Genomic DNA, 23,442 nt, shown 5'->3' with positions numbered 1-23,442 from the left:
TCCCCTAGCATTGCTTGACAACTGATGCTGGTGTGTTTACGTCCCCGTCACTTAGCATTTTGGCAAAAAAGACCAATAGAATAAGTACTGGGCTTACAAAGAATAAGTCCCGGGGTTGATTTGCTCGACTAAAGGCGGTGCTCCAGCATGGCCGCAGTCAAATGACTGAAACAAGTAAAAGAGATGAATTTCTTTGTCTGCCTCTGTTTGTTTGTTTGCTTTCTTTGTTGTTAATCCTTATTGCAAGTTCATTAACCCCTCTAAGAACCAGCGTATTCTCAATATGACAGGGATTGCACCTAGAAAGTTCCTCTCCAAGGCAATCCCTCTAATCAATGGAAAATGGATGTTAACAATGATGATGATGATTTAGCACTCATGTTATTTAAATATCCTCAAAATCATGTCAGCGATACAGAATAAAATATTTTTTCAAATTAAGTAAAGGTTCTGCCAGTAGTGCATACGGAGGTTGTGGGAAGTTTGCGATGAACCACCGGCAGCGGTGTTTTATGTAACAGTCAATGCATTAAGACCCTTAACCCTTAAGAGACAACAGAGCTGACCCATTGGCCAAAAAAGAAAATGACTGGACTGATTCTATCAGCCCAATAATACAACCTTTGAGATTACCTGGCTGGTTTCTATACCAGCCAATCAGATTGCTTCTTGCATTTCTTGCACATCATGAAAGCTGCCCTTCCTTCAGTCTCTCCGCCCTTCCTTCAGTCTCTCCGCCCTTCCTTCAGTCTCTCCGCCCTTCCTTCAGTCTCTCCGCCCTTCCTTCAGTCTCTCCGCCCTTCCTTCTGTCTCTCCGCCCTTCCTTCAGTCTCTCCGCCCTTCCTTCTGTCTCTCCACCCTTCCTTCAGTCTCTCCACCCTTCTTCTCTCCACCCTTCCTTCAGTCTCTCCGCCCTTCCTTCTGTCTCTCCACCCTTCCTTCAGTCTCTCCGCCCTTCCTTCTGTCTCTCCACCCTTCCTTCAGTCTCTCCGCCCTTCCTTCAGTCTCTCCGCCCTTCCTTCTGTCTCTCCGCCCTTCCTTCAGTCTCTCCGCCCATCTTTCAGTCTCTCTGCCCCTACTTTTGCTCTCTCCCCCCACCTTGATCTTTCTTTTGCATCTCTATCTTTCCTTATGAAGAAAGGCTGAAGACGCTCGACCTTTATTCTCTAGAAAAACGACACCCCTGTGGTGATCTCATTCTCGCTCACAACATCATAAGCAGAAAGTGTAACCTCTCGAAAGAGCTGTTCTTCACTCCTGCTCCAGAGCGTGGGCTGCGGGGTCACTCCGAAAAGCTCTATCTATGACGATTTCATCTCAATCGAAGGAGAGGGGCTTTCTCCGTCCGGGTTGCGGATCCGTGGAATAAGCTGCCGGACGAGATAGTGAAGATGCCGACGACCGCTCGGTTGAAAGTCTTCTCTGACCAGAAATGGCCTGAACTCTTTGTATGACCACCCTCCCTGTACATAACTCCCTGTCCCCCTACATGGCCTTGCTTTTGCTTTTTGAGCCAATAAAAATTGAATTTGAATTTGAATTTTGCTCTACCACCTCTTTCCCTTTGTCCCCTTTTATGTACTCCCCCCTTCTCTTTCTCTCAAACCTCCACTGACTGTCTCAATTTCTTCTCCCATTACCAGGTGTGTCTACAGGACCAGTGATGCCACCCCCGTCTGGTTTCATAGCGCCGCCTATAGCTCCGTACAGTGCTGGACCGCGACTCTACCAGATCCGCTCAGTGCCCACGGGGCCACGACCTTTGACACCGGAGGAGTTTTACCGGGAGAAACAGCGACTGATTGAAGAGGATAAGTAAGTTGGTATTTAAAGCATTATTATTATTGTGTGGTGTGGCGTGGTGGTGCGATACCGAGGGTGGTATCGTGAGGTGTGGCCATATGACGAAGAGGGTGGTATGGAGCGCTGTCATTTGTAGTGAGATTATGATGGTGGTGTGACAGTGTGTTGGTGGTAGCATGCATGGAGCAGTGTCAGTGGTATGTTGGTGTGGTCGTGTGGCCCATAGTAGTGTCGTAATAGTGCAATGGCTAGTAGTAGCGGCAGTGTGATTGTAGTGGTAGGGTGTTTGTGTGTTGAGATGATGGTATGGGGATGTGGCAAGGCGGCGAGCTGGCAGAAACGTTAGCAAGCTGGGTGAAATGCTTAGCGGTATTTTGTCTACCATTAGGTTCTGGGTTCAAATTTCGCCGAGGTCGACTTTGCCTTTCATCCTTTCGGGGTCGATAAATTAAGTACCAGTTACGCACTGGGGTTGATATAATCGACTTAATCCGTTTGTCTGTCCTTGTTTGTCCCCTCTGTGTTTGGCCCCTTGTGGGTAGTAAAGAAATAGGTATAGGGACGTGGTGTCAGCATGGAGTGGTGTTGCAACTTTGTGGTGGCTTGCTGTGGATGAGGTGTGTGTGTGATTTAATGGCATTGCATGGTTCTAACTCCGAGGTTCTCAACCTTTTTTTTTTTTATCTATGGACCCCGTTTGATTACTATGTTATTCTAGTGGACCCCAGAGCCATTTGTTGTTTACAAACTAGTTTTATAGAAACTTCTTTCAAAATTCCTATTTTGATTTTCATACATTCACACGTGTAGGAACCTAGCTGTTTCTTGCAATAAATCTAAAGCAAAATTTTTTCATGGACCCTTAATATACTACCATAGAGTCCTAATCCTTTTTCTTAGATTACTATTTTGTTCTGGTGGATCCCTGTAGTCATTTGATGTTTAAAACTAGTTTTATAGAAACTTCTTTCAAAATTCCTATTTTGTTGTTCACACATTAACTTGTGTAGGTTGAACTATGAAAAATGTTAGAGAAAGAAACCTACTGTAAATCCTCAAGTATAATCCACATTTTTTTCCCCCAAATTTAAAGATCAAAATCCCTACTGCGTACTATATACGAGGTTAAAAATGAAAAATATTTTCTAAGCAATGTCCGAGTCCCTATTTGCTCTCTGGCAATGTTTATTCAGACGCATTTTGTGATGTCGGGCGCGAAAATGCCTTAAGCTAAGCCTGAAAGCAATGAAGTCATAAAAGAATCATCCATAACTTGCAGTAAGCAACATTTATTAAACGTTATTACTGTTATTTCTTTATTTTCTGCAAACAAAATGCACAAAAAAGCTACACGTTTGCATTATGTTATATATACAATAATAATAAAGGACGTTACCATATACATTTTTACAAACCAAGGACGTTATGTAGACCTCCTTGACTCAAATTAGAGAAGGGGTGCGTATTATACACAAGGCTTAGGTTTTTCAGAGGTACAACCCCCTAAAAATCTGTATTAAACGTTATTACTGTTATTTCTTTATTTTCTGCAAACAAAATGCACAAAAAAGCTACACGTTTGCATTATGTTATATATACAATAATAAGAAAGGATGTTACCGTATACATTTTTACAAACCAAGGACGTTATATAGACCTCCTTGACTCAAGTTAGAGAAGGGGTGCGCATTATATACAAGGTTTAGGTTTTTCAGAGGTACAGCCCCCTAAACATCCCCTGCGTATTATACTCAAGGGCGGACTATACTCGAAGATTTACGGTACATCTAAAGCAAAATTTTTTCACGGGGTCCTTAAAATAAATACCAGCATAGATTCCCAACTTCTATTTTGCTTGCATGGACTGTTTGGTTATTATTTTATTCTGGTCGACCCTAAAGCCATTTTCTTTCAAAATTCTTGTTTTGTTTTTCAAACATTAACTTGTGTAGGGTTACATTATATAAGACATTAGATAAAGGAACCTTGCTGTTTCTTGCAATACATTCCAATACATCCATCTAAAAGAGAATTCTACTGTGGTTCCTCAATTTACTATTTTGATATGGGAACCTCCTCCCCCCCCCAAAAAATATTATATGGACCCTGGATGAGAAGTATTGTTCTGAACGATGGCAGATAAGTCATGTTACACTTATCGTCGTTTATCCCTGAGTCAGCCCTCCCAAATGGGACTCTTGATAGTGGATCCAAATATGGCCATCACACCGTTTATATATATATATATATATATATATATATATATATATATATATATATATATATATACACACACACACACATATACATACATATATATAAATTGATCAAAATAAAATAAAAACATGATGCGAAGGATTCAGCGGTACATATGTTTCGGGCCTTTATTAGACAGATTTATAACAATGCATAATGTATGTCTGTGGCCTTCTTCAGCCGCGCACAACAGCTTCCACAAGGACATGTGTTACATCAAAAATTCTTGGTTGGGGATGCAAATCCTCTCATTCGCGTACGACATAATGCGGCAGCAGCATAGAATTGAAGCGTCCATCTCTTTCTTCTCTCAATGTAGAATGAGGAAAACTGGATGTTGAGGTAATGTAAATAAATAAATACATATATAGACGTGAAGATGGAGGGGCGAGAATTCGGGACCAGGGATAAAAAATGTATAAAAGGTGTAAGTATAGAAAAATATAAAAATGTAGAGCATAAAGATATAAAGAGTTATAAGGAGATGTAAAGGGGGTATAAAGAATATAAAGAAATATAAAGAAATATAAATAAATGTAAAGGCATAAGGTTATAAAGTAAAAATAGAAATAGAAATAAAAGTAAAAAAACATGATAAAAACATGATAAAAATGTAAAAGAATGTAAAGATAAGGGATGTATAGAGGTTACGGACCAAGCATGGTGGTCAGGAGATTGATAAAATTTAGTTGTAGAATTGTCAGTAAATCAACAGTTTCGTCTGGGGACCTAATGCGTTGTAAATCAGAGCTGATGAGCATTTAATCTGGTTCCTTAAACGCGCGTATGTACATGTGAGTGTGTACGCGTATAGTGTCCGTGTATACATGCGGATATTCTGTTGTATGTATGTATGTGTACGCGCGTGCGTGTGGGTGCGTGTGTGTTTATGTACATGTTTACACGCGAGTGCGTGTGTATGCTTATAGGCTTGGAGGCGTATATGTACGCGGGTATGTGGGTGTATGTATCCATGATGATATGTATGTACTAGAAGTCCATTTAATTCAAGGAACCAGATTAAATGCTCATCAGCTCTGATTTACAACGCATTAGGTCCCCAGACGAAACTGTTGATTTACTGACAATTCTACAACTAAATTTTATCAATCTCCTGACCACCATGCTTGGTCCGTAACCTCTATACATCCCTTATCTTTACATTCTTTTACATTTTTATCATGTTTTTATCATGTTTTTTTACTTTTATTTCTATTTCTATTTTTACTTTATAACCTTATGCCTTTACATTTATTTATATTTCTTTATATTTCTTTATATTCTTTATACCCCCTTTACATCTCCTTATAACTCTTTATATCTTTATGCTCTACATTTTTATATTTTTCTATACTTACACCTTTTATACATTTTTTATCCCTGGTCCCGAATTCTCGCCCCTCCATCTTCACGTCTATATATGTATTTATTTATTTACATTACCTCAACATCCAGTTTTCCTCATTCTACATTGAGAGAAGAAAGAGATGGACGCTTCAATTCTATGCTGCTGTCGCATTATGTCGTACGCGAATGAGAGGATTTGCATTCCCAACCAAGAATTTTTGATGTAACACATGTCCTTGTGGAAGCTGTTGTGCGCGGCTGAAGAAGGCCACAGACATACATTATGCATTGTTATAAATCTGTCTAATAAAGGCCCGAAACATATGTACCGCTGAATCCTTCGCATCATGTTTTTATTTTATTTTGATCAATTTACTCCACCACCTACACCACCAAACGGTATACACAGGTGCTTATAATTATCAAGTACTCACCCCGAATTTCTATATATATATATATATATATATATATATATATATATATATATATATATATATGACCTAGTTATCTTTGTCCTTTTACTTTATTTTTCATGTGAAGGCATGTAGCTTATTGGTTAGAATGGAAAGTACATGAGCATGTGGTTGTAGGTTCAATTTCTGGATCAGGCAGAGCATATGTGTATGTATTTCTCTCCCTCTGTGTGTTTGTGTGTGTGTTAGTGTGTCTGTCTGTGTGTATACATACATACATATACATACATTCACAGTTGCATGAATGCATGTGTACATGTGTGTGTGTGTGTATATATATATATTGAGAGAGAGAGAGAGATATATACATAATTTGTGTGTGTGTGTGTATATATATATATATATATACACACATACACACACACACATAAGGTGTATATACTATGGTATAGGAGAATGAATTTTCAGGATATATACCTAGAAGTATTACTATGAACTTTTGCTTTCTTGATTTTTTTTCTATTTTTCTATCCAATGTTTATATTTTATACTTGCCTCTATATAACAATTTTATAAATGCTTTGATGCCATTAGCAACCGCCTGTCCATTTGTTATTTTATTATACTAATATATAGACAGATTGTGTGTGTGTGTGTGTGTGTGTGTGAATATGTATGTATGTATGTATGTATATATATAATAAATCTTATTATTGCTTGTTTACACTTTTTCGATATCAGTGTCTGTACGATACTGGAAAAAGGATAGGTATTTGCGAAGGGAACTTACTTTTCATCGACAACTGTGATTGTCACACGCCGATGACGGGTCAGTATCCGGAAACTCGAGTCCGTGTGTATCATAGGTTGAAGACGGGAAGGATGGCTTCCCTTTGCAAATACTGATAGGGCACAGAAAGTGTGTCAGTAGCCAGCTGGAGGAGTTGTCCTCCTGGGGCTACAAGCTACAGTAGCATCCACCCTCAGTGGTTAGCCATATTTAAATGGTAAATATACATCACGATGTATGTATATATATATATATATATATATATATATATATATATAAATATATATATATATATCTTTGTGGTACCAGTGCCGGTGGCACACACTTTGTGGTACCAGTGCCGGTGGCACACATGAGAACCGTCCGAACGTGGCCGTAGCCAGTTCCGCATCGACCGGCCTCCGTGCTGTGGGCACGTAACAAACACCATCCGATCATGGCCGTTCGCCAGCCTCATCTGGCACCTGTGTCGGTGGCACATAAAAACACCTTCCGAAGACCCGGCAAGACTAGTCAGTCCACCTGTGCATACCTTCCTTCTTGCGACACTTGTGAAGACCGGTTGAGGCAAGTGAAAATCAAATCAAATCAAATCAAAATAGACAAAATAGATGAACATCAATGGAATTTGTATCTTGTGGCACCAGTGCCTGTGGCACACAAGAAATCCATCAGTGCTGTAGTCAGTGCGGTGGGCACATGACAAACACCATCCGATCGTGGCCGTTCGCCAGCCTCATCTAGCACCTGTGTCGGTGGCACATAAAAACACCATCCGAAGACCCGGCAAGACTAGTCAGGCCATAACCCATGGCCCCTACCTGGGACGTAGTCAGTCCACCTGTGCATACCTTCCTTCTTGTGACACTTGTGAAGACCTGTTGAGGCAAGTGAAAATCAAATCAAAACAAATCAAAATAGATGAACATCAATGGAATTTGTATCTTTGTGGTACCAGTGCCGGTGGCACGTGGCACACAATAAAACCATCCGAACGTGGCCGTAGCCAGTACCGCATCGACTGGCCTCCGTGCTGTGGGCACGTAACAAGCACCATCCGATCGTGGCCGTTTGCCAGCCTCATCTGGCACCTGTGTCGGTGGCACATAAAAACACCATCCGAGCGTGGCCGTCTGCCAGCCTCGTCTGGCACCTGTGTCGGTGGCACATAAAAAAACACCATCCGAGCGTGGCCGTTTGCCAGCCTCGTCTGGCACCTGTGTCGGTGGCACATAAAATCACCCACTACACTCTCGGAGTGGTTGGCGTTAGGAAGGGCATCCAGCTGTAGAAACACTGCCAGATCTGACTGGACTGGTGCAGCTTTCGGGCTCCCCAGACCCCAGTTGAACCGTCCAACCCATGCTAGCATGGAAAGCGGACGTTAAATGATGATGATGATGATGATGTGCATGTGTGTGTATATGTTTGTCCCCCCAACATCGCTTGACAACCGATGCTGGTGTGTTTACGTCCCCATAACTTAGCGGTTTGGCAAAACAGCCCAATAGACTAAGTACTAGGCTTACAAAAAATAAGTCCTGTGGTCGATTTGCTCGTCTAAGGGCGGTGCTCCAGCATGGCCACAGTCAAATGACTGAAACAAGTAAAAGAGTAAAGAGTATTGTTTTTGCAACGATAATATTTCATGTTGAATCAATCATCATTCACTCATTATTGTGATAATAGCATGAGAAAGCAAAATGCTTTCAATTATGTCAGTATAGAAGTAACCCCTCAAAAATCTTTCTATGATTAAAGTGGCCTGCAATGTAATTCAAGTTGGCCAGGCCTGGTTTAGCATATAGCATAAGAAAATCTCTCTCTATATAAAGCTGAAGTTGTCTGTGTGTGTCAGGTTTGGTAGCCTTCAACTAACACTATCTCCTCCGAGACCCTGTGGCGCAAGTTGACCAAAATTTGAGAGTATGATAGAAGAAGGCTTGCTCTTCCTTCCATAGAAGAAAAAATTCAAATTGGACCATGTTAACACCAAAAATTATTTACATCAAAAAGGTGCTTTTTTTCTTTGAAATTCCCTAGTTTTTACGATTTTTTTTACTGTTGTGTTGCCATTTTTCGATGTATTTCTACCAGAAAAATGTTCACTTAAAGAGAATAACAAGCTACATAATGCAAAATTTTTACTTTTTAAAAATTCCAATTCTAAAGGGTTGAAACAAACCCAAGCAACGCCGGGCGATACTGCTAGTAATGGATATTTTGTTTAGTTATTTATATGTTCTCTTGTTCTGTTATTTGACAAAGGCAGTTTGCGTTTCTCTGTTTCAAAGTGGTTTTTTTCTCTCAAATTCTAGGAATGATGCATTGCTTTTATGCTTGCATGGTATAATAACATTGGAGTGTTTATTATGATTTCTCTGGATGTGATGATCTCATAGTAATTGCGTAATGCACGTGTCTATACATACACATGTGTATACACACACCCACATACATGTGCCTATCATCATCATCGTCGTTTAGCGTCCGTTTTCCATGCTAGCATGGGTTGGACGGTTCTACTGGGGTCTGTGAAGCCAGAGGGCTTCATCAGGCCCAGTCAAATCTGGCAGTGTTTCTACGGCTGGATGCCCTTCCTAACGCCAACCACTCTGTGAGTGTAGTGGGTGCTTTTTACGTGCCACCCACACAGGTGCCAGACAGAGCTGGCAAACGGCCACGAACGGATGGTGCTTTTTATGTGCCACCGGCACAAGTGCCAGGCGAGGCTGGCAACGGACACGAAACGGGGCGGTGCTGGCAACGGTCGCGAAACGGAAGGTTCTCTTACATGCCACCGGCACTGGTAACACATCTCTATGTATAGACTGAGGAATTACTGAAGTAAATCCAGCGACCTGTTTTGTGAACTTTGCGACATGTCTAGCCCCACAGAGATTGTGCTTTGCAATACTCTGTGATCACATAATTCACTCTGCTCTGTTCTTGAATTATTTCGAATATGTTCTTATAATGAAATTACATATATGCACACATGCACACACACACACACAGACATACAAACACATACATATATATATATATATGCACACATACGCAGACATACACACACACACACACACATATATATATATACATACACACACACCACCCCATATTTTTCAATTCCCGAGCGTTAAACTTATTCATCCCTGTTGTCTACACCACCTGTCTTCGTCTTTTTTTTTGTGAATTCTCCCTATATATATATATATAGTGTGTGTGTGTGTGTATATATATGTGTGTGTGTGTGTATATATGTGTGTGTGTGTGTGTGTATATATATATGTGTGTGTATGTGTGTGTGTGTATATATATGTGTGTGTGTGTGTATATATATGTGTATGTGTGTGTGTGTGTGTGTATATGTGTGTGTATATATATATATATATGTATGTATGTGTATATATTTACAAAAAATAGAGAGAAATAGTGGGTGATATGCATTTATTTATATAGGCTTCCAGCTGTTTCAGTTATGCATTTGGGTGTGTTCATGGCTAGAAACAGGTAACCTAGTTCTGTATAAATGCCAAACTAACCAAATTTGATCCTCTTTTCTTTTCTTTTTCGTTGGCAGTTGTTATGGTCTGGCTTTGAGAAAGATAACATTGTGCTGCTGGTTCCCTATATTGTTAGTCAGTCAGTCGATCAATTGATAACGCATACCTGAAACGGCTGTAAGCCTATAATGTATAAATATATGTATATAACCTATTATTTCTCTCTATTTTATATACCACTCTGTAAAAGCCTACTATCGTAACTGGGTGTTGGAATGATGGATTTATAAATTTGACTTTAGCTTTCAACTTCTGATTATCTGGAGTTCAATACTGATCAAAAAGCTTTCTTGTTGGCCTGGTGTATTTTGATACAGACGTAAACTGTGTGCTTTTTATTTTTATTTTATATACATACTTACATATTTATAAATGTATAGATACATTCTCACACATGTACATGCATATAGAGTCCAGCAAAAAAATGTACACCGTAAATCCTTGAGTATAATCTGAATTTTTTTCCCAAAATTCAAAGGTCAAAATCCCTAGTGCGTACTATATACGAAGTTTAAAATGAAAATTATTTTCTAAGCAATGTCCGAGTCTCTATTTGCTGTCCGGCAAATTTTGTGATGTCAGACACGAAAATGCCTTAAGCTAAGCCTGAAAGCAATGAAGTCATAAAAGAATCATCCATAACTTGCAGTAAGCAACATTTATTAAACGTTATTACTGTTATTTCTTTATTTTCTGCAAACAAAATGCACAAAAAAGCTACACGTTTGCATTATGTTATATATACAATAATAATGAAGGACGTTACCGTATACATTTTTACAAACCAAGGACATTATATAGACCTCCTTGACTCAAGTTAGAGAAGGGGTGCGTATTATATACAAGGTTTAGGCTTTTCAGAGGTACAGTCCCCTAAAAATCCCCTGCGTATTATACTCAAGGGCGGACTATACTTGAGGATTTACGGTATGTACTTGAGAAAAGGAAAAATTTGTATAGATATTTAACTTGGTATAAGTACCCCTATAAATATGAATATATCATTTTATCAAATTGCAATAACACTGAATTATAATATTTATACAGATTTTTTCCTATATAAAAAGTGTGTATACATTTTTTGGCCGACTCTGTATATATATTCACACACACAAGCACCCCTCACACACACACACTTTCATATATACAGATATATTTTTGTACATTTCAGTATTAATAACCGATATAAACATACAATTACAGATATATCGAGACAGAAAACAGATTTTTTTATTGTCATTCATCATATGAACTATGATAGTATGAAGAGTGCAAGCTACTGCAAAAGAATTATCAGAAATGTATAAAAGATTTCAAGTTGAAGTTCTAAATGTATGAGAGAGAGAGAAAGAAAGAACATTGTCTTGCATTGAGTTAAAATTAGTTTTCTGTAGTTGAAGTCAGTGATAAAAGAAGTTGGAAAGCCACATTTTGATAAAAATATATTGGAATTTTTATGTATTTTCTTGACAGTATAGACTTGAATAATTGCTTTCTTTTAGTGAAAGTTACATACTCCTAACTAATTAATAAGCAGTTTTCTTTATTACTGTGTAGATACAAGTAACACACACACGTGTGTACATGTGTGTATATATATATACACACATACATATATATATATATATATATATATATATATATACACACACACACACACACACACATATACATATATATATATACACACACACACACACACATATATGTATACACACACACACACACACACACCTGAGTCCAATTAGCTAGGTTCCTATAGTAAGGCTATGAAACTAAGCTGCAGGGGACCAAATCCGACTGTTTTAAATAATTATATATACACATACACATATATATACACATGGATATACATACATATATACATATGTATGCATGCATACACCCATACATATATGCTTACATATTTATTGATATATGTTAGTACATGTATATATATATATATATATATATATATATATATATATAATAAAATATTAGGGAATAAATCCAAACTTACAGGGAAAAATCAGATTTAGGATTGAATCCAATTTTATAGTAAAATATTATATTATATTAAATTAGAGACAAAACCACTATTATGCAAATCAAACAATGAAAAACTTAAGCCAATACATATGATTAATTTATATTATTTAAATATATAACAAAATTATTAAAAAAATATAATTAATATCACACTACGATCGTTTCATGCCTGCTAACATCTTCAAATTTTTGAGTTGCATTTTGTTATATATTTTGTTATATAATATAAATTAATCTTATGTATTGGCTTAAGTTTTTCATTGTTTGATTTGCATAATAGTGGTTTTGTCTCTAATTTAATATAATATAATATATATATATATATATAAATATATATATATACATATATATATATATATATATATATATATATATATATATATATGTACATGTATGAAGGTATGCAAGTGCAAATATTTTATAAGGGTGTGGTCAGCTTGTATGTGGATATGACTGCATGTGTGTGTGTGTGCGTGTGTACATTGAAGTGTAGGCTACTGCGGCGGCAGCAGCAGCAGCAGTCGTGTAGGTAGGTAGGTTGGTAGGTAGGTTGGTTGGTCAGTAGCTTGGTATAGCTCTTTGGTCAAGTGGTGGGTAAGTGATGTTAAGTCGCGGTGGTGGTGGCGATGGTGGTGGTGGTGGTGGTGCTGGTGGTGGCTGTCCGTTATAATGTCGGTTCCTGATTTCAGGAAGAAATCCGATCCCTTCGATGATTTCGCTCGGGAGCTAATGGAATTTCGACAGGAACAGAAGCGTAGACAAGTGGATCTCAATTATACCTTATCCTCCTCCAGGTCTGTGGTTGCTGTTGTTGCCGTTGTTGTTGTTGTTATTGTTGTTGTTGTTGATGTTGTTCATTTTACCGTATCTTTTTTTTTTTTATTTAATTAATTAATTGGTATTTATTGGTATTTTCATTACTTACATTCTTTCCATGCCTATTTTTTATACGTATTTTATATATTTATATATTTTTGCTCGAAACAACGAGAGAACGTGAAACAATTTGTTTGTAACTTCAGAACTCGAAGTAGATAAAACTATAAATGATCCCTAAAACTACAGGCTCAAGGCCTGAAACTTTGGGGGTAGCAAACTAGTCAGTTACATCCACTTCAGTTCTTGATCCTAAAAGGACAAAAGGAAAAGTCGACCTCAACGGAATTTGAACTCAGAACATAAAGACAAACAAGTTGTCGTTAAGCATCTTAATGGACATGGTAGCAATTCTGTCAACTTACTATTCTCTTTTACTCTTTTACTTGTTTCAGTCATTTGACTGCGGCCATGCTGGAGCACCGCCTTTAGTCGAGCAAATCGACCTCATGACTTTTTCTTTGTAATAAACCTAGTACCTATTCTATCGGTCTCTTTTGCCGAACTGCTAAGTGACGGGGACGTAAACACACCAGCATCGGTTGTCAAGCAATGCTAGAGGGACAAACACAGACACACAAACATATACACATACATACATACATACATCATACATACATACATACATACATACATACATACATATATATATATATATATATATATATATATATATATATATACGACAGGCTTTCAATTTCCGTCTACCAAATCCACGCACAAGGCTTTGGTCGGCCCGAGGCTATAGCAGAAGACACTTGCCCGCGATGCTACGCAGTGGGACTGAACCCGGACCCATGTGGTTGGTTAGCAAGCTACTTACCACACAGCCACTCCTACCTTAACCCTTTCATTACCAACCCGGCTGAAACCGCCTCTGGCTCTGTAGTACAAATGTCTTGTTTTCATAAGTTTTGAACCAAAATCTTCCACCAAACCTTAGCCACAATTTATGTTCCTAACACTAGCTGCATGATAAGTTATTTTACTAAATAGTTTGTTATATTTAAAATTAATTGAAAGAAACACAGAGCATCTCAACAGAAATATGGTAACAAAGGGGTTAAGATATATAATAGAGAAACAATTCTTAACCCTTTTAATATCAACCCCGCTGAAACCGCCTCTGGCTCTGTAGTACAAATGTCTTGTTTTCATAAATACTGAATTAAAATCTTCCAGCAAACCTTAGTCACAATTTATGTTCCTAATACTAGCTTAATGATAACAAAGTTATTTTACTAAATTCTTTGTTATATTTAAAATTAATTGAAAGAAACCCAGAACATCTCAAAATAAATATGGTAACGAAAGGGTTAATGGCACTCCATCGGTTCTGACAACGAGGGTTCCAGTTGATCCGATCATGATATTAATCCAGCTTATGAAATTACTGTGCATGTGGCTGAGTACACCACAGACATTCTTTTATTTGCTTCAGTCATCTAGCTGTGACCATGCTGGAGCACCACCTTTAGTTGAACAAATCGACCCCAGGAGTTATTCTTTGTAAACCTAGTGCTTATTTCTATCAGTCTCTTTTGCTGAACTGCTTAGTTATGGGGGACGTAAACACACCAGCATTGGTTGTCAAGCAATGGAGGGGGAAAAACACAGACACACACACGCATATCTCTTTTACTCTTTTCAGTCATTTGACTGCGGCCATGCTGGAGCACCACCTTTAATTGAGCAACTCGACCCGGGGACTTATTCTTTTGTAAGCCCAGTACTTATTCTATTGGTCTCTTTTGCCGAACTGCTAAGTAACGGGGACATAAACACGCCAGCATCGGTTGTCAAGCGATGCTAGGGGACACACACAAACACACGCACGCATATATATACATATATACGACGGGCTTCTTTCAGTTTCCGTCTACCAAATCCACTCATAAGGCTTTGGTCGGCCCGAGACTATAGCAGAAGACACTTGCCCAAGGTGCCACGCAGTGAGACTGAACCCGGAACCATGTGGTTGGTAAACAAGCTACTTACCAGTCAGCCACTCCTGCGCCATATATATATATATAACACCAAGTAAGTTAGGGGTTGTGGATCCAACCTACAACCCACTAAGGGATAATACTTATCCATTATACTGTTGGTATAATACCCAAATTATTAATACACAAGTGTTTTTAATTGCAATGCAATTAACTTATTGTATTAAATGGGTGAAGGTAAAGAAATACGGAGATGTACTTGCATAGCAAGTGATTTGATCTGAGATCGTGTGCTGAAACGAAAACAATTGCAGCATGGAAGGTGTTTATAAGCCATTTAAGAAACACAAAAGCCGTTCGATTCACTTCAACATTTAAGTTTAATTTTATCGAAATATTTTCGTCGCTTTAAGACCGCGACCTGTTCACTGACAAAAATCCGTAATATTTTACCATTAACTAGCAGTATCGCCCGGCGTTGCTCGGGTTTGTCAGGGAAATAACTATATAAGCATTTTTAGAGAGTTACTTCCCTTATATAACCCGAGCAAAAATCATTAAAAATGCTGAAAAATGATGGTAAATTTTTTTTAAATCGTAGACTCATCGTAGACGCGCGCTAATACCCAGAAGGGCTCGATATGAATGACGACTATAAGATACCCGGTTAAACTGCACCGCAAAATGTGGGAGTAGTTAGGAATCTAAATCGGAGGAGACAGAGTCTCACACACACAACTTAAATTTTATATATAAAGATTACAAATAAGAAAATGGAGAAACAATTTAGTTGGTTTATCAGCTTTAGGGTATTATGGTTCTCGTTTTGTTAAATAAACAAGTCAACATTCTAATATCCTAAAGCTGATAAACCAACTAATTTGTTTCTCCATTTTCTTATTTGTAATATATATACTCTTACTCTTTTACTTGTTTCAGTCACTTGACTGCGGCCATGCTGGAGCACCGCCTTTAGTTGAGCAAATCGACCCCAGGACTTAATCTTTGTAAGCCCAATACTTATTCTATTGGTCTCTTTTGCCGAGCCACTAAGTGACGGGGACGTAAACACACCCGCATCGGTTGTCAAGCAATGCTAGGGAGACATACACACACACACACACACACACACACACACACATACATATATATATATACACACACACACACATACATACATACATATATACGACAGGCTTCTTTCAGTTTCCGTCTACCAAATCCACTCACAAGGCATTGGTCGGCCCGGGACACTTGCCCAAGATGCCACGCAGTGGGACTGAACCCGGAACCATGCGGTTGGTTAGCAAGCTACTTACCACACAGCCACTATATATATATATATAAACTGAAAGAGGCTTGTCGTATATATATATATGACAAGCCTCTTTCAGTTTCTGTCTACTAAAATCACTCACAAGTCTGCATCCACCATTTGTTGGTGATTCCCTATTGCTCTTGGCGGATGACTTCTTCCGCTGCATCCCTCAGGTGATAAGCCTCCTACTCATGGGTCTGTTTTGGGTAGTTGTTGCTGGTGAGGTTTTTAAGAGGTCAGAGGGCAAATCTTACCTCAACCCCTTTTGGCTACCTTTTGCGACACAGAGGAAATGTTGGGTCTTTTCTTTGGCATGCTGCTTCCCACACTGCAAAGGACATTGTAGTAGGGGCCATAGTAATATGGAGGAATGCACTGTAACAATGTGTCACTGCATCCACCCTTTGTTGGTGATTCCCTATTACCCTTATTTCTTTATTGCCCACAAGGAGCTAAACATAGAGAGGACAAACAAGGACAGACAAAGGGCCTAAGTCGATGACATCGACCCCACTGCATAACTGGTACTTAATTTATCGACCTCGAAAGGATGAAAGGCAAAGTTGACCTCGACGGAATTTGAACTCAGAACATAATGGCAGACGAAATACCTATTTCTTTACTACCCACAAGGGGCTAAACACAGCGAGGACAAACAAGGACAGACAAACGGATTAAGTCGATTATATCGACCCCAGCGTGTAACTGGTACTTATTTAATCGACCCCCCCGAAAGGATGAAAGGCAAATTTGACCTTGGCAGAATTTGAACTCAGAACGTAACGGCTGACGAAATACTGCTAAGCATTTTGTCCGGCGTGCTAATGTTTCTGCCAGCTCGCCACCTTACTCTTGGCTACTCTTCCCTATTACCCTTGGCGGATGACTTCTTCCTCTGCACCCCTCAGGTGAAAACCCGCCAACCCATGGGGCTGTTTTGGGTAGTCGTTGCTGATGAGGGTTTTAAGAGGTCAGAGGAAAAGTCTTACCTCAACCACTTTTGGCTGCCTTTTGCGACACAGAGGAAATGTTGGGTCTGTTCATTGAGATGCCCGTCCCCACACAGTACCAAAGATATTGTTGTAGGAGTAGTAGTAGTTGTGGGGAGATGCAGTGTAACAGCATCACTGCATCCACCATTTATTGGTGATTCCTGACTACTCCTGGTGGATGACACCTTTGCACCACTCAGGTGAAATCCCTCCCCCCCACCAACCCATGTGTTTAGATAGACTATACTCTCTCTTTTACTCTTTTACTCGTTTCAATCATTTGATTGTGGCCATGCTGGAGCACCACCTTTAGTCGAGCAACTCGACCCTCGGGACTTATTCTTTTGTAAGCCCAGTACTTATTCTATCGGTCTCTTTTGCCGAACCGATAAGTAATGGGGACGTAAACACACCAGCATTGGTTGTCAAGCAATGTTGTGGGGACAAACACAGACACACAAAGACACACACACACATCTATATATACATATATACGATGGGCTTCTTTCAGTTTCCGTCTACCAAATCCACTCACAAGGCTTTGGTTGGCCCAAGGCTATAGCAGAAGACACTTGCCCAAGGTGCCACGCAGTGGGACTGAACCCGGAACCATGTGGTTGGTAAGCAAGCTACTTACCACACAGCCACTCCTGCACTTATGTCTGAATAACAGATGGGACAGTCACAGCTGGAACATCTTTGAATATGCTTCTACTGGATCAAGACTGACCTGACAGTATATAGACGTATAAATTGTTTTTAATTGAGGAGCTTGCTGTAGATGATGTGCTGGTTTATCTCAGGCAACCCTCACAACCTCTCTTACTAATGGCATTGCCCTGTTGTTTCTCTGTACTTGAAGTAGATAATATTGGGTTCAAAATGCCCTTTTATCATCATCGTTTAACGTCCGTTTTCCATGCTAGCATGGGTTGGATGGTTCAACTGGGGTCTGGGAAGCCAGAAGGCTGCGCCAGGCCCAGTCTGATCTGGCAGTGTTTCTACAGCTGAATGCCCTTCATAACGCCAACCACTCCGTGAGTGTAGTGGGTGCTTTTTACGTGCCACCGGCACAGAGGCCAGACGAGGCTGCAAATATCCACAATCGGATGGTGCTTTTTACGTGCCACCGGCACGGAGGCCAGTCGGGACGGCGCTGGCAACGGCCACGTACGGATATAAGAAAGTCAAAGGTTTCTCATGTGACAGCAACCTGACAGTTATGGCTGTGTGGTAAGAACCTTACTTCCCAACCACGTGGTTCTGGGTTCAGTCCCACTGTGTGGCACATCGGGGCACTGCCTTTAAGAATTTTTTGAGAAATGACTTGCTTCCAGTACTTATTATTGTTAAGCCTGGTACTTATTCTATCTGAGTTACAGGGATGTAAACATACCAACACCGGTTGTCAGCTATTAGCAGGGGACAGACCCATCCCCCTCATATATATGAGGAGTTTCTCTCAGTTTCTGTCTATCAAATCCACTCACACGGTTTCAGTCAGTGCTAGGCTATAGTAGGAGACACTTGCCCAAGAGGTGCCATGCAGTGGGACTGAACCTGGAACTGTGTGGTTGGGAAGTAAACGTCTTACTATGCCTGTGCAACTACAATGCACATCATCAGTTCAATCCCTGCATCAGTCCCTATTATCTTTTTATCCATCAAGGGGTCAAAAATTAAGGACCCAAAAATACATATGCTTTGTCGTAATGAACTATGACCCTTACCTAATTAACACTTAGAAGTGAATGCACATCATCGTTATCGTCATCGTCATCAACAGTATTAAATGAAACATTGTTGTTATTATTGTGCAAAATGTTTTTGTGGCCAACGAAGAGTCGTTATCATTATTATAACTATATTATTATTGTTGTTGTTATTGCTATTATGGGAGTGGCAGGCTGGTTGATTAAAAGTAATGGGGTTAATTTAACTGTCCCATCTGCCAAATTTCTGGCCTTATGCCATTTTTAATATTATTAATATTATTATTATTATTATTATTGAGAGAGCAATGCATGCTATCAAAGTGACATTGGGGTACAAATATATGAAGCCCAATGTACCCATCATGACTACCCGTCTGATAAAGGTGCACCAGGCACATGCATCACAACCATATGTGCGCGACATGGTGATCTCATATCAAGATAAACAGTGCATGACCTTGCAAGTGGGGCCCAGTTAGAATTTTCTGGTCGAGTAACCCATCCTGCTCAAAAGGTCTCTGAATAAGGATTGTTTAAGGATGTTGAACAAGCCACTCATGTTTCCAAAGGTGTATTATTCAAACCCCAAAGAATCCCTCTCGACACATGGCTATGATGCTCCCCCACTACTTCTGCTCGTGATCAGAGATGCACATATCGTCAGCCACTAAGGGGACATGCTCAACTGGTTAAGGTCAAACAACTGACAAGCAAATCTGTGGTATTGAGCAGAATATTTGCTGTAGCCCATCTTTTATACCAAGACAAAACAATGTACATGATAGCACTCCAATCAGTTAAGATCAGAAGCCATGTGAGCCACTGCCTGGTACTGCATCAGGGCAATTATTATTAAGGCAGAATCGTTAGCATTGATGGGCGAAATGCTTAGCTGCATTTTGTCTGTCTTTAGATTCTGAGTTAAAATTCTACTGAGGTCGACCTTTACCTCTCATCCTTTCAGGGTTGATAAATTAAGTACCAGTGAAACACTAAGGTTGATGTAATCGACAAGTCCCTTCCCCCAAAATTGCTGCCCTTGTGGCAAAATTTGAAACCCTTATTTTTATTATTAAGGCAGTGAGCTGGCAGAATTGTTAGCACACTAGGCAAAATGCTTAGTGGTATTTCACCCATCGCTACATTCGGAGTTCAAATTCCACCAAGGTTGACTTTGCCTTTCATCTTTTTGGGGTCGATAAATTAAGACCCAGTGAAAACCTGAAGTTGATGTAATCAACTAGTCCCTTCCCTCAAAATTTCAGGCCTTGTGCCTATAATAGATAGGATTATTATTATTATTATTAAAGCAGTGAGCTGGCAAAGTCATTACCATGTTGGGCAAAATGTTTTGCAACATTTCATCTAATATTACATTCCGAGTTCAAATTCTGCAAAGGCTGACTTCGTCATTCAGAGTGAATGAAATAAGTACCAGTTATGCACTGGTTAATTTCTACTGCTCTGGAATTGAGTATTGAATCCTGCGCATGTGACTTTGACATGTAAGGATAGAGTTAACTCAATTTTGGTAAGCTATTGCTTGGACAGTTTTAAGCTACACACATCATCCATTTTGGTCCAGCATTAGTTGAGGAAGGTCTTTAGGGAGATATCCAGTGTCTTTGATGAGTTCATCTGCATAATGTGTTTGGATGACCTGCTTGAGTATGGCCATGCCTTGGCATCCATAGCAATAGGTTGGTCAGTTGCCAGCTCTTGTTTAGCTTTCCAGCAAGGTCCCACAAAGCATAAGTTCCTTTCCCTTATAATGGTGGAAATAAACAGATCTCCATGTAGCTGTTTCTTGGTGGAATGAGTTCTCTCCACCTTGGATTACAGTTTTTTGGCAAGTGCCTTGGCTGTTGCTCCACATAAAAGGATTGACTCTACCATTGCCTCAGTTGAGGGAGATCTTCAGAGAGGCAGCCAGTGTCTCTGAGTTGTATTAGACGACCAGTTGGAGTACGATCATGCTTTAGCATCCATAGCAGCAGGTCACTTCCCGGCTCTTGTTTACCTTGTCAGCAATGTCCCCCAAAGCACAAATGCCTTTCCCTTACATTATGCATCACACTTTGTGGCTTTCTCTTATGTCTGTTTGCATTCTGAATACATTCCCACCTCACTTTGCCTATCTTCACCTTTCTACCTAAACATACCATCAATCTCAGTCCTGCATTAGTTGAGGGAGGTCTTCAAGGGGACATCCAGGGTCCCTGGTGAGTTGATCTACATACATCATCCATCTTGGTCCGGCATTAGTTGAGGGAGGTCTTTAGGGAGATATCCAGTGTCTTTGATGAATTCATTTGCATAATGTGTTTGGATGACCTGCTCGAGTACGATCATACTTTAGCATCCATAGCCGTAGGTCAGTTGCCAGCTCTTGTTTAGCTTCCCAGCGATGTCCCCCAAAGCACAAGTGCCTTTCCTGTATAATGGTTGAACTAAGCAGATCTCCATGCAGCTGTTTCTTGGCGTGAGTTCTCCGAGATATGTTTTGGCTGCACTTAACATTCAGATGGAAGTTTGGGTGACCTGTTCAAGTGTGGCCATGCTTTGGCATTTATAGCAAGCTCTTGCCAGCTCTTGTCCCAGCTTGTCCCCCAAACCACAAGTGCCTTTCCCTTATGTTGTTGGAAATAAGCAGATCTCCATGCAGCTGTTTCTTGGTGGAATGAGTTCTACAAAATATGTTTTGGCTGCACTTAACATTCAGATGGAAGTTTGGGTGACCTGTTCAAGTGTGGCCATGCTTTGGCATTTATAGCAAGCTCTTGCCAGCTCTTGTCCCAGCTTGTCCCCCAAACCACAAGTGCCTTTCCCTTATGATAGTGGAAGCAGGCAGGAGATCTCCATTCAGCTGTTTCTTGGGGAAATGAGTTCTACAAAATATGTTTAAGGACAGCTTTTAGCATTCAGGTGTGAGTTCCATTCAGCTTCAATCTTAGTTTTTTTATAAGCATCTAGGCTCTTGCTCCCAATAAAGGGATTGTGGGGCACTTTTCTAGGATTCTCCAAATTTCATGTGACATTATCTTCTTCATCATTGGCATCCTCATCCACCTCCCATGCTGGCATGAGTTGGATGGTTTGACAGGGAACTCATCATCATCATTGTTCGACTGTGGAATTTACCATGCTACGCCAGACTTCACGGTACATCATGGCATTACGGAGGTCCTGTTGCTGGATGCCTGTATCCCTGGAGATTACATCAGGGTAGGAGAGTGTGCGCCCTCTGGTATCGCGAGCAGATGGCTTCCAGAGGAGAACAGTAGAAATTACCTCGTTTTCAGCTCTACAACAATGTCCAGCAAACTGGACTCTCCTACCTTTCACAAGAAATGACATAGGTCGTAGTTTCCCATATATTTGCATTTTGGTTGGATGACGCTTCCACGAGAGATTTTGAGCTCTCATAAGGAGGCGAGTGTAGGTTCCATTCAACCGCCTCTCAAGCTTCTTTGATAACGTCCAGGTTTCTGAGCCATACAGTAGAATTGGTTTGACTGTGGCTTTGAAGATTTCAAGTTTGAAGTCTCTACTTAGATTTGATGACCAGATCTTATGCATGTCATTACAGGCTGACCAGGCCATACCCTTTCTAGTTAGAAAGTCTTTTCTAGATGATGATATGTATGACCCAAGGTATTTGTAATCAGAAACCATATTTAAGGGCGCATTGTTGAGAGTATGGATGATGCAATCACTGTTGGACAGGCACTTGTTTATATATTCAGTCTTGGCCTCATTGAGGTAAAGACCTACACAATTTGAGGCTTGTTCGAGAGATTGTAAAAGAGACTGGGCATTGGAGAGAGAATCACTGATAAGAGTGATGTCGTCAGCAAAGTCAGTGTCTGACAGGGAACTGGTGATGTCATCATTGGCATCGTTTCTCTGGTTGGATGCCCTTCTAAGGCCAACCACTTTAGAGAGTGTGGACTGGGTGCCTTTTGTTTTTAATGCCACCAGCACTGGTGAGGTTGCCATGTAACTTGCAAGACAGGGAAAAAGGGAAATAAAGGTTTCACTACTAGGAGGAAGTATTTGGGAGGGCAAGTAGGAGGTGGGTGGTTTTAAAGTGTGATAGAGGAACAAGCACAGGTGTCTTGTTATAGAGGAGACTAACAGTATAACCTGGCTTTGCCCGGGATTAAGTTAGGATTATTAAGCTAATCAAGTTCTATATTTTAAACCAAACTAAGTAACATCGATGTCAAATTTGGGCGAAATCTGTTGAAATTAGTTTATATATATCATCATCATCATCATTGTTTAACGTCCGCTTTCCATGCAAGCATGGGTTGGACGATTTGACTGAGGTCTGGCGAACCAGACTCCAATCTTATCTGGCAGAGTTTCTACAGCTGGATGCCCTTCCTA

At 40.0% G+C, this 23,442-nt stretch overlaps 1 protein-coding gene across 6 annotated transcripts in view; it reads left to right on the top strand.

The window, feature by feature from the left end:
- The window catches only part of LOC115225468 (E3 ubiquitin-protein ligase RBBP6), a 121,910-nt gene that overhangs the window by 82,145 nt on the left and 16,323 nt on the right, over positions 1-23,442 (top strand). For 5 of the 6 annotated variants that reach the window (XM_036514127.1, XM_036514130.1, XM_036514129.1 and 2 more), the window contains 2 exons: positions 1,644-1,815; positions 12,893-12,997. In XM_036514127.1, coding sequence (XP_036370020.1) covers positions 1,644-1,815; positions 12,893-12,997 — 277 coding nt within the window. The remainder of the gene's footprint in view (positions 1-1,643; positions 1,816-12,892; positions 12,998-23,442) is intronic. The other variant, XM_029796422.2, reaches the window with a different exon arrangement.

The sequence above is a fragment of the Octopus sinensis genome, linkage group LG27 (genome assembly GCF_006345805.1).
Source record: "Octopus sinensis linkage group LG27, ASM634580v1, whole genome shotgun sequence".
NCBI lineage: Eukaryota > Metazoa > Mollusca > Cephalopoda > Octopoda > Octopodidae > Octopus > Octopus sinensis.
Note: the sequence above shows the minus strand (reverse complement) of the source record. Positions and strands in the feature narration are given on the sequence as shown.